Below are 12,751 nucleotides of genomic sequence, written 5' to 3'. Positions count from 1 at the left end.
CTGCCGGTGGGAGCCCTCCCGGCCCTCACAGCGGCAGGAGCTGGAGCTCAGGGCAAGGCCAGTGCCTGCGCCCCGTCCCTCGCTGCAGGGAGTGGGGAGCACACAGGCCAGATCTGTGTTTCACCCCACCTGCCCCAGTTAAAAGCACCGGGAAAAACCTGGAGCAAAGCCCCTGTGTGGCGGCAAGAAGGGTGTCTCTTGCTCAGGGAGGCAGAGTCTTGCTGGAGGAGCATCTCCCACGGGGCTGGTGCCCTGGTTGCCTGGCAGTGGGAGATGTGTGCCTGTCATGGCAAGGCAGAGGGTTGCCCCCACATGAGTGGGAGCTTCCAGAGGGTGACAGGGCACAGCTGAGAGGTGCTGAGCTGTGCTGAGCACTCCTGCTCACTGTCCAGCACGGTCCAGCTCTGCCAGAGGGAGGTGCAGGACCTGTGAGGCCTTCACAGGCATCAGTCTCCTGCCTGGTCCACTCCCAGAGCTGGAAAACTAATTCTGCTGGAGGTGGGGAGGGTCATGGCCGTGCCACTGCTGGAGGTATCACTGCCCACAGCAGATGGAGCTTTAAAAAGCACAGGGCCAGCACGTCAGGTAAAATGCAGAAATTAATGACTGTAAAGGTCAAGTGGGATGTGCTGATGGAGGCGTCGGCCCTCGGCTCCTGGGGGTGGGCTTGGTGGCTCTCACTGCTGCTGTCCCAGCCTGCAAGGACAGAAGGCAGGTGGGCACCTGCCCCCACCCAAACCCCCCAAGACACCTCAGTGGCAAGGGCAGGTGAGGAGATGCAGAAACCCAGGATCACCCAGGGCTCTGCCAGGGCAAAATGATGCTGTAATGTGGCATGTGCAGTGATGAGAGGGGAAGATTGTCCTGCTGTGTCTTTTTGTCCACAAGGAACCTTCATGGTAGGAGGTGGCCTTGTGGAACACTCTGGTCATGATTTCCCTTCAGTCAAGAGAAAGAGAACAGGCAAAGCCAGAAAGCAGGTGGGACCAGATGGACCATCAAGGAACTTAATGATTTGGGAGATCTCATCCATGCTTGCCCTGTTCCTGCAGCCTTCCTGGGTTTAGTATAACCTGCTCTAAGCACTTGTTGGCTCATGGGTTTGCCTACAACACAGAGAAACAGCTCCCAGCTCCTTCACCCCTGGTAGGCCTGCCCCAGGCTCCCTTAGGCTCAGGGAGAGAGGCTGTGTGATGGGGCAGGCTTAAGGTAGAGTGTTCAGCCAGCCCAGCTGCAGGATAATCCAGCCTAAGGTTCTCAGAGGCAAGGCAGGAGAGGGCAGGGCATCCTTCCTGCCCCATGGGCATCTCATCCTCCAGCCCTGGCTCAGAGCTACAGGGGGGACTGCAGGACTGGCTGAGGGGACAAGGATAGGGCATCCTGGTCCTGTGATCTCACTACCCATAATACCATCTGGGTGCTCCACGAGCCCCACATCCGCTTGCAGCACTTTGTTGGGGGGAGACACCACTCCCCTGACTGATGCTTCTCCAGGGCTGTCAGCTCCAAAGCCCGGCTGAGGGCGAGGCAGGCTGCAGGCTGCAAACCCCCCGCTCAGCCTGGTGGTACCTGTCAGCTCTGCTAAGCCCCTGCTCAGCCGCTGCCGTCCACCCACCGTCAGCCGAGGGCTGAAGGCTCGCGCCGTGCCAGCCGCTGCCTCCCCGCCCGGTAACGCCGCGTCTTGCACCGAGTAGTCTCCTTCTGCTGTCAGAGGCCGACCTATTTCTCACAAATCCTGACTGCTCTGGCCTTAAAACATCTTGACGCAGTGCTGAAACCAGCCTTGGCACAGCAGCCAGTCCCTGATTAGGCGGGAGCTGCCGTGGCTTGGCGTGGGCTGTGCAGCGCCGGGCGCTGGCTGGGAGAGCAGCACGGACCGGGGAGCACCTGTGTGATCACCAGGAACAATCAGGCATTGATTGTGGTTGAAAAGAGGGATACTGTGGCTCAACCAGGCCAAATGGCCCTTGCTGCTCACGGCCATGGGGTGCTGGACATAGGGGTTCTCTGCTGGGGCTGAAGCAGCTGGGAGTGGAAGGGGTGTCCTCCTTCGTGCAAGCACAGCCAGCACATCCCAAGCAGTCATTCTCTCTGCGGGCTGCAGGAGGGGGAGTTGACTCCAGACCAAGACAGCTTCTCCACGGACACAGCACAGGCAGGATTCCAGCTCTGGTGCACTCTGGTCCCCCAGGCAGGAGGACCTTGGGCAGTTTCTGTGCAGAAACCACCCCGTGACAGCTGCAGTGACATCCCCAGCCTCCTGTAGCACCACAGCAGGGCAGCCAGCCAAGGCACTTGGCCAGCTGGAGCCACAGCTCTGCCTTGCCTGGGACACCTGGGTTGGTGGGATGCAGGAATGGGTGTCAGCTCCCACCTACAGGGTCCTTTCAAAGGATGCTGTTGGATAAACATCCTTCTGCCCCGGCTCAGGCACAGGGAGATCTCAGTGTGATGTTAGGTCAGGAATTCTAGAAGCCTCAGAGGTGATGTGGATGTCAAACCTTCATGGATAAAGTATCTCACATGGTTCCTTTTCCCTGAGAAAAGCCCTTTTCAGGCTTTGGTACAGAGACAATGACAAGCACAGCATCCCAGAGACCTGGTGGGACACTGCTCCCCTGTCTCACACCTTGGCATGGGCACTTTTGGGGGGAAGAAGCCAACACTCGTTCCCTGTGGAGAATCTGCAGAGATGAGAGATCCTTAGCCTGAATTTGAAAACTCTGCAACTTTTCAGAAGAACTTTAACCAAGGCTGGAAGCTGGCCCGGAAAGCTCCCATGATGTGTGTGACACAGGGAAGGTCACCTGGCCAGCTGTGGGGAGCAGAACTTGGAAGGTTTATTTAGATTAATATTCCCAACTGAGTTGTCCCAGCAGCCCCAGGCCTTGGAGACATTCAGACAACCTGAGCCAAGCCAGGTGTGCAGTAGGGAGCATCTCCCTTGGCTGGCCATGCCTGGGGACCCCCGGCAGACCTCTGTGGGTCCTGTTCGGCTGCTGTGGGGCTGCCACAACCCGCAACCAAGCTGATGTCAGCTTAGCCCAGGGAGCACTCACTGATGGCCCAGCTGTGCAGGAGATGCTGGATGATTCTGACACCTCCTGTGGGTCTGGCTTGTCCCTACAGCCCGCTGGGATGTGCAGTGTCCCTACCAAGGAAGCCTGAGCAGATCCCACCACCCCAACCCGCTCTTGGGGTGAACAGGTGTGCACTGGGTCCCCTCTCAGCAACCAGCATTCGACGCTCATGGACATTCCCATCCCACCAGCAAGGTGCTCACAGCCTCCCTCGCCCAGCCCTCGGCCCCTGGCTGCCCCAGCAGCCCCCGAGCCCCGGCAGTGGGATCAGGCAGCCGGGAGGTCACGCCTGGCCGGCGGCGCTCGCGGCGAGCCCGCCATCCGGCTCAGCTGAAGCACATTTTGTTCGGCGCTTCCTGCATCCTGCCCCATCCCCACGCCGGGGGGGCGGGTCAGCCCGGGGTCAGGCTGCTAATTGCAGCCCGGGGGACGGCGGGGCGAGGCGGCCGCCAGCCCACGGCATCAGGCTGAGACCCAGCGCGGGGGACTCGGGGTGGGTGACACCCCACAAAGTGCTGGGGTGCCCCCGTGCCAGAACGGGGCGTGTTTCTGGCACCAGCATGGACGTTCCAGCTCCTGCTGCAGCTCACCCCAAAATCCATCCTCGCCAAGCCAGGCCACTCCACGTGGAAACCACCACTGGACCAGCCCCACACCAGAGTCCGTCCTCACCTGGTGTCACTCACTGGCACCTTCCCACGCCACCAAGGCCAAGTGGGGATTGGGACACGGCTGTGCCCTCCGTGACAGCACGCCCGAGGGCCACAGGCAGGTTTGGTTGCCCTTCCGCTAACTCTGTTTAATGAGGATGTTAATTAAGAGCGACTCGAGGCCAGCCCTTGTGATAGCGCCCAGGGTTGTCCCTCAGTGCCGTGCCGAGCTCGTTATCATCGTCCCAGGCCCCCTGTGTCACCTGCCTGCCAGCAAGCACGCTGGAGACAGCAGGTGGGGACAGCCGGGCACAGGGGCTGTGCCTGGCAGTGGTTGAGCATGGAGAAGAGGATGGGTTCACCCTCGGGGGATGCCTGAGGTCCTGCCTGGACAGGAGCTCGTTAGGCAGGGCTCCAGGCCATCCAGCACAGGGCCATCCACCTACACACACACCTGGGAGGCAAAGGGGTGCAGCCCAGCACAGGGGTGAGCTGGAAGTGGGGTGGAGGGCACCCAGCACCTCGTCTCCCAACCCAGAAGGGTTTGAATCCCACCCTGTCTCCACCTCCTTCCTTTCTCCCAAACCTGTTTTCCCACGTGGGGAAGCCCCTGCTCTCTTTGTCCCCTGCTAATGTCCATGTCCTCCCTGCCAGCACCACATGCCTGCTATGGCTGCCCTCCCCTGCCAGTGCTCATCTCCCCTCCTAATACCCATGGTGCCTGGCATCCACTTCCCCGTGCCAATGACAGCCCCAGGCACAGCCCTGTTGGAGGTGACACAGCCAGGCCAGGGTGACATTCCCAGCAATCCCCAGCCCCAGTTGTGGGTAGGATGAAGCAGCACCCCCCATGCAGCTCTCCAGGGGACTGGGGCTGGGGGGGGCTCTGCGTGCTGCTCCCCAGGACACTCTCCCAGCATGGGGTAGGGGCTGGCTCCTCCCGGGTGCCAGGGCTGTGCCTTCACACAGCCCCAACCCTCAGCCACAGTCGTAAAAGGAACAGCCAGACTCCTTTTTCCCATAACACCCCCCACCACATTCCTGCTAAGTGATTTCGGCTGTTGCCCGAGCAGCACGAACTGGGAACCAGCTCACAGCAGCCCCTTGCCAGTGCCACCCGGGTCGGAGCCGAGCTGGGAATGCCACTGCTGGGGCACAGACAGGCTCAGTCTGTCCCCGCAGGCCTGGAGCTTTGTCCCTCCCCACGCTGGCCCAGCAACATCGCTGTCACCACGTGCTCCAGTCGTTCCCACAGGCACCCCTGGGCTCAGGCACTGGTGTGATGGGGGTGCCTGGGTCTGGGCTTCAAACCATCTGGGTGGAATGCTCCTGGAGGGGGCTTTTGGGGCAGTTTTCCCCAAGAACTTTCTGCTCCATCCCGGCAGGTCTCTGCCAGGCAGGGACAGAGCTTATGCACCGCTGTCACCCCCCTCTGCCGAGTGCACATCTGGCCAACAGATGCCGGTCCAAATGCTGGCTGGAGCTGGGGACAAAGGCTCTTGCTACCTCCTCCCGGCAAGGCAGAGCTGGGTCCAGCCGGATCTACCTCCTGCCAGGCTGGGATGACCCTGGAGAACCTCCTGGGGGTTGGACGGAGGCACCCAGCCCACCTGCACAGCACCCAAAGCACCAACAGTGAGCATGATGGATTGTCCGTGGTCGAGCCCGTCTGGTTGTCCCAGACAGTTCCTGCTGACCCAGTGCCAGCACAAGGCCAAGTCTGGAAAGCCACCCAGAGCCCACTCACCTTTGGCAGCTCGTTTTAGACTTGTCCCAACAAAACGAGCCTCGCCGAGGTTCTCTGTGACCCACTAATAACATTATTTCACCAAAACAAATGGCATTGGCGCTGCTGGGTAAAACTCTGGGCAGGTCAAGCTGGGAAATATCCCCGGGAGGAGCCAGGCTGGCTTAGCCCAGCCACTGCTGGGATTAACTGTGGGGATTTAGCAGCCGGGGCGACTCCAGCTCGGCTCATCACACCGTCCCACCACGCTCCGGCAGGACCGCGGCGCGTGGGCAGGTGGGGGCACAGGGACCTCGGCTGGACAGAGGGGTGGGAGAGAAATAACCAAGCTGGAAATCATGACACAAAACATGCATTCATTTTATTCACAAAAACAGCCTGGATCGCTAAAACATTACAAACAGCATTTCAATTTAATGATGGAGAGAGAGCTGGAGAGACGGGGGGGTGAACAGAAGAGAAATATCACTTTGCGTAACTGCTTCAGCACAGGTCCTGCAATATTCTGGTTTATTTTGATTTGAACTTCTGTAAGTTTACAAAAATTACTTCTAGGAGTAAACCGTTGCAATTAGGAGGATTTTCTGTACGCAGCATTTCTGGTTCTATATTAATAAACTAACAATGACTTTTTTTTTTTGACTTTTTTTTACTCTTTTTTTTTTCCTTTTTTTTTTTTTTTGAATTCCGCCGGTTGTGTAGCAATTGTTTTCTTCAACCTTTTATACCAACCCTCTTGTGGGTTAAACTTTCCAGAGGTGAATGGCGAGGAGAAGGGATACTACATCGCTTTAAACATATTCTCATTTATAAACATGAAGTTGAGGCATTCTAGAAACTATCCACTCTATTGTATGATGGGAAAGAATCAAATAAAAAGTATAAATGAGGGTGCAATTAAACAACTGTGCTAAATTACAGTAGTGCTTATTAGTAACTAGATTTTAAAAGGTTACTGTAAATTTACATTCCCTACACAAGTACTGCATCTTTCACACATAAACAACATCAACACCAAAACACAGAAAGAAACTGATTGTCCATACTCTGTCTATTAAGTCTTGGTACTTTACAGATCCATTGTTTTTTTCTTTTAATTATTTTTTTTTTGTTTTTTATTTGAAAAGCAGTTAAATGTCTGACTAGGACTCGAAGATGTTAAAACGAACGCAAAAAAAAAAAAAAGAAAAAAAAAGAAGAAAAAAAAAATTATAAAAACAGGAATGAGATTTGCGAGAAAATATTTTTGGTTCTAAAGAGACACAGGTGCATCCATTCATTTCAGCCAAAAATCCCTTGCCTGAGACAACACAAGCAAGCAGTGACATTGCACTTGGATGACAGAGCTTTGGGATTCCCGTTCCTACTGGAACCATCTGAACGCGGCTCCTGTAGGAAGCATCACCTTCTGGAAAGGAAGAGAGACAGGGAGGGGGGACAGAAGAAGAAGGGACAAGGCGTTAGGTCGGGTCCAGCAGGGCTGGGCACCCACCCCTCACCCCAGCCCAGCACCCCGGCCAGCTGCCTCGGGACAGATTCACCCCAGGCTCAGCACCTCCCAGTGCAGCCGTGTATCCCAAGATTTCCAACCCAGGATGCCAGCTGGAGGGAATCTTGGGGTCCCCCGACTGCCAGCCTCCCACTCTGGCAGGGCACAGGCACAGCAGCTCGGCCAATGTCCCCACATTCCCGTGTCCCTGGGACAGTGGCACAGCCCCCAACTTCCCCTCCCGTGAGCACAATGGTCAGGCCATGGGGAGTTGGCACAACAGCCCCCTTGGTGCCAGCCCCCACTGTCCCTGCTATGGATGGACAGACAGACACCCACAGGACGGGACCCAAACCAACAGATGGGTTTAGGAGTGCATTTAGGTGCAAACTGAGGCAGGGAGTGAGCTGGACAGGCTTGGGGACACCAGGCAGGGGGCTGCTCGGGACACAGGGAACATCATCCCCGGCCCCAATGAACAACCCTGATTCCAACACAGCAGCTCCGAGCACCAGCGGGGAACTCTCAGCACCTCGCAGGGAAGAGGGATGAGTCCCACCAGGCTCAACTGCACACCCAACAACGTGCCCAACAACGGATGAGACCTCTTTGAAGCCACCTCCAGGCAATGCCCCAACGGCACTGTGGTCCTCTGGAAGGAGAACCAGGGATGTTTCCCAGCTGGATGGGGTGGAAAACCTGCACAATGTTCATGGGAACATGGGTGGAGTATGCAAGGACCACAACATCTCTCAGTGCCAACAGCCTCCAAGCGAGGCCAAGCCGTGCTAGACAGACACACAGTCCCCTCAGAGGGCCCTCCATTCAGCTCCTGCATCTCCAAACAAGCAAGGGACACCAATGGGAAGAGGCCACAGCCGTGGTGATGGGCTTGGGACAGCACACTGGGCTGCCGTGGGGTGGGGAGGACACAGCCCCAGCTCCTGGCGTTGAGGCCGTGTGCAGGCCTAGGACACCTCATGTAGCATCCCAAGAGTCAAACCCATGCCACATTCCGGTCTCGAACCCCACACAGGAGTCAGACTGATCTCACTGGGTCCTCCTCTTGGATCAAGACACCCACCAAGCCTCAATGAGTAACCAGGGCAGCATCCCTGGGGGACCCCAACGTGTTCACTTCCATGGGCACCACAACCCACACATGGGGCTTGGGCAACGGGAGGGGGACAAAGGGCTGGAATGGGCAAGAGCTGGTGGTGCCACCAGGCTGCTGACAGATCACTTCTGCTCCTGCTCCCGGCCCCTGTCAGGTCCTCTGGGCAAACTGAGCTGGGGCAGCCACAAGCTGCAGGAATTACCCCTTCCCCAAAAGTCCCTGTGACACAAAATCAGGCATCTGGGGAAGGCCCAAGTGCCTCTGCCTGGCAATGCACAGGGCTGTGGCACAGCATGGTGGACTATCCAGCAAAGGCCACCAGCCCAGATCCATCATCCCAGGAGAGGAACAAGGGGTGAGGGGGCTCCTTATGGGTCTGAAAGGAGATGTCTGATAAACACCTCTGCTCCTTCATTATTAAAGGAAGCCGGACAACCAGCTCTAATGTGGATGCCCAGGATTGATCCCCCTCATCATCACAATCACAGACTCACAGAATGGTTTAGGTTAGAGGAGACCTTGAAGATCACCTCATTCCACTCCATGCCATGGGCAGGGACACCTTCCACTAGCCCAGGTTGCTCCAAGCCCCGTCCAACCTGCCCTTGGACACTTCCAGGGATGGGGCAGCCACAGCTTCTCTGGGCAACCTGTGCCAGGGCCTCACCACCCTCAGCACATTTCTACCTAAATCTAAACCTAAATCTACCGTTAGTCCAACCTAAATCTACCTTCTTTCAGTTTAAAACCCTCACCCCTTGCCCTCTGTGGTGAGGGTCTCTCTGTGAGGCCGACGTGAGGGTGGCAATGACCCTCACCAGCGCTATCTGGGGCCTCAAGGCACTTCATCAGAGTTTCTCTGGATGGAGAACAGTTCTGTTGAGTCAAATCCCAACTATTCATGGCCTTTGTGTGACCTACAGCTCTGCAGACAAGCTCAGGGTGACTTGGCCAGCAGTCCCCACGGCATTAGCCAGGGTTGCTGGGGCTGGAAGAGGCCAGAGGAGCCTGGTCAGTGCAGGGATGTGCTGCTGCCTGCTCTGAGCACCCAACCTGCCTCACTGGTCTCAGAGCCCCAGGCAGCCACCACCAGAGTGGGACACCAGCAGTAACTGGTTATTCAGGCCCTGTAGATGTGCAGATAAAGCTTAACGGCGGCTGAGGGATTTAGCCCATTTTTTTATGCCGCCATAAAGGTTTAATTCTATTTTTTTTTTTTACTGCTTGATTTTAGATCAATGTTTAATCACAGCTGCGGCCCCTGTCCGGGCTCTCCGAGGACGTTCCTCTGGATGCACAGGGTTGGCAGGACAGAGTCACTGTCCTTCTCCCAGGCAATGGCACCACTCCCGACAGAGGGGGATGATGTTTCACAAAGGCCTGTGAATGTTTCAGCTCCATATAAAGGGCCACTGAGTGGCCCCTTCTGTCCCAGTATCAAGTACAACGGTGTGATGGCACCCCACCAGGACCAGTAGTCCATCCTGGCCTTCTCCAGACTGGTCTCCACCACAAGGCAGGTGCTGGTGGTTGCCCTGCACTGGCCCAACACAACATATGACCAAGGCTGGTTGACATAGGGTTAGGTTTAACAACCCAGCCATTGACCCAGGTGACCCTGGGACATAAGCTGGGGTCACAGTGTCCCTGACCCAGCCACAGTCTTGCTCAACTCTATCAAGGTCAACACACGGTGCAAGTGGATATTGTGAGAGAGGGGAGGATCTGTCCTGAAAAAGGGTTGGTGATGCCCTGGCGTGACCCACACCTATCCAGGCTTCCACCCCCACCAGCACAACATCTCTCTTCAGCCTCAACACATCAAAGGTTGTGCCCAGGAGGGATGGGGACTCATCTCTGGCGAGGCCCAACTCCATCACATGAAGAGCCCTATCTCAGTGGCCCCAGTTTCTCAGCCAGTCGTGAGATGGAGAAGCCAATCACAGGGGTGACTGTTTCACGGGCTCCTGGTGCTATTTATCACCCCTGGACCCAGCGCAGCGCTGGGAGAAGGGAGCGTCTCCTCCGGCTGCTGCGAGCTCCGAGTCTATTGACCCGCTTTAGGACTCTTTGGAAGAAATGAACTTTTTTTTTTTTCCCTTTCTCCCTTTTTCCAGATCACTGACTCAGCAAATTAGAACAAGAATATAATTTAGCAATACAGCGGTTTTTGAAAGACACAGTCCCCCTCTCCTCATCCCCACCGCCCAAATGGATTTTCTTTTCCCCTTCAGTATTCATTCAGAGCTGATGCTAATTGAAAAACGTAGAACGTGGCTAAGGGAGCGGCGGGTTTTGGTTGCGTTGGGACCACCAGAGGATGGGCAATGCCCTCATGCCAGGATGCATGATCCAGCTCTGATGTCCAGGTGACTTTTTAGCCTCTGCCAGCTCTGGGGATGCGCTCACCAGAAGGACAAAGCACAGCTGATGGTGGGATCAGCTCACAGAAAAACCAAACCTGGCTTAAGCACAACACGCTGGGCACCCTACAGACAGGCCCAGAGCACCCATGGGTGTGCAGCACCATGGGACATCCCTGCATGGGCACCCAGCCCTCACCCACACCACACCACATCACCAGCAGCTGCCCATGGCCCCAAGCTGAATTTCAGACTCACACAATAACTGGACTTTCCCTGAGGTCCCCACATGAATGTCACACGTCCCCGGTGGATTTGGCAAGGTGACACCCCAACCCAACAGCTCCTCCAAATCCAAGGGCAACATCCACACTGGGCCATGGTGGGTGGTGACAATCCAAGCACCATCCCAGCACCTCACCCCAGGGCACCTGGGCATCCCCAGCAGGAGCAGGGGTGCTCCCAGCTCCGCTGGGTGCCAAAGCAGGTGCACTGCCAGAGGGGACTGCAGCACTGCTACCACTGGTAAATCCAGCTGGTGCCTTATGGCCTCATCCTGACCACCCTAAATGGCTGCTGGCCCATGGATGGGACACCTGACACAGCCACACCACAGGGGACACTGCCCAGTGCACACTGTAGCAGTTTACCCCCAAAACCAGGGACCACTGTGCTCCTGCTCAGAGCAGGGTGAGCTGAGGGGCTGGGCTCTGGCTGCACCCCAGCCACAGGTTTCACCATCACCAGTTACTCTGAGCTTTGCCCCAAAAAGTCACCCCCTGCCTCCCCACCCCCTGAGGTTAGACGCTGCTCCCCAGCTCAGGGAGCTGCCATCTGCTCAGGACAAGGGATACCACCACCAAAACCCCAGCAGAGCCCCCATTCCTGCAAAGGGGAGAGTGGAGCTCAGCGTGCCCAGGTGCCCCAGGAAGAGACCCCAGCCCTCCTCCCCACACCAGTCAATCCCAGTATGCAAGGGGGGACGGGGTCTGGGGGCACTGGGCAGAGCACACGTCTCACTGCGAGAGCTGTTAATGGAAAAGGGAAAAATAAAAAAAAGTAAGAAGTACCAGGTGTTTTATTATCTAGGGCAAGATCCGAACCCAGGAGCGCAGCCCGAGGAGGGGTTAGGGTGCCTGAGAGGGGCCGGTTACCTCCAGTGCTGCAGAAGGCTTCTTTTTGAGTTCTTCACATTTTCGGAATTTGCAAATCTGGTGGCCAGTTTTGCGATTCCTACAACTGCTGCACTGCTCGCAGTTTATCCGTCTTCGGCAGGGCGGGCACATGCCGCATCTTTTCCGTTTCTTTTTCCCCGAATTGATGGCAGATGCCAACTCATTCTGCATGGGATACTCTGCCAAGCCAGCCATATGGAGCGCGCTCTCTGCCAGAAACACGCCGGCAGGGGTCATAATGAAAAGGCCTGGGTTGATGGGAAAAGCCCCCAGGTAAGGAAAATCAGAGGGGCCGTTCATTGTCTCTGCAGCTGAGACTGCCTCCATGTCAGAGATACCAGTCCCGTGCTCGCCTGCTAGAGGAAGATGCTCCTGTACCACTCTTTTGAGCATTTCTGTCGACTGAGCAAACTGTTGGAGGGCGGTCTGTCCTTCTGAGGAGAGCTCCGACATCCGGTCTAATTTGCTCAGCATACTAGAGATGTTTTTGTGCTTTGAGGTAGAATGACTTTTATCCACAATCGCATCATTGCCATTAGCTAAGGGGTTGCCTTTCTCTGAATGTTCGCTTACCGAGCTGCTGCTACCAAAGGTGGAATAGTGGGAGAGTGGACGGGACTTCTTAAGACTTTTGTTCAAAGGTTCACTTATTATTCCACTTTTGTTCCTCCTCTCGGAGTTGACGGGGGGTTGAGAGTCATCCTGGTTATTTTTTTCCGTCTCTGGCTTGTTCCCAGTGTCTTGGTGGGAGCCCGAATTTGACATGGTGCTCGGAGCACAACAGCAAAACCAACCCCAAAATTCAAAAAAAAAAAAAAAAAAAAAAAAGGACGAAAAAACCCGAAAAAAACCCCCCACAAACCCCACCCCTAATGCCACAGTAAAAGACCCCCAAAGCCCTTCTGGTAGCAGCAGCCCGCCGGGCACCAGGGACGCTCAGACGGGAACACGCATCAACGGGGCGTCTCCTCCCGCGCCGGCTGCGGAGGACTCAGGGCACTCTCAGTGCACAGACATACTCTGTGGCTCTGGGACACACCACGCGGCTCTGGAAGGAGAAAAGAAAAGAGAGTTAGCGCTGGCAAGAGCCAACGGGCTTTTCAAAGCGGCTCTTCCTCCCCCTGCCATGA

The 12,751-nt window shown here is 56.3% G+C and overlaps 1 protein-coding gene across 1 annotated transcript in view; it reads right to left on the bottom strand.

Annotated features, from left to right (window-relative positions):
- Positions 1–5,813: 5,813 nt before the first annotated feature.
- Positions 5,814–12,751, bottom strand: part of CXXC5 (CXXC finger protein 5) — a 38,206-nt gene continuing 31,268 nt past the window's right edge. Inside the window, exons 2-3 of the mRNA XM_039385273.1 lie at positions 11,601–12,669; positions 5,814–6,885 (exon numbers count right to left, since the gene is read on the bottom strand). Of these exons, the coding sequence (XP_039241207.1) occupies positions 6,841–6,885; positions 11,601–12,386 (831 nt within the window). The 5' untranslated portion in view covers positions 12,387–12,669 and the 3' untranslated portion in view covers positions 5,814–6,840. The remainder of the gene's footprint in view (positions 6,886–11,600; positions 12,670–12,751) is intronic.

Source organism: Pipra filicauda, unplaced genomic scaffold (genome assembly GCF_003945595.2).
Source record: "Pipra filicauda isolate LSUMZ 115617 unplaced genomic scaffold, ASM394559v2 scaffold3_size10097308_pilon, whole genome shotgun sequence".
Classification (NCBI taxonomy): Eukaryota; Metazoa; Chordata; class Aves; order Passeriformes; family Pipridae; genus Pipra; species Pipra filicauda.
Note: the sequence above shows the minus strand (reverse complement) of the source record. Positions and strands in the feature narration are given on the sequence as shown.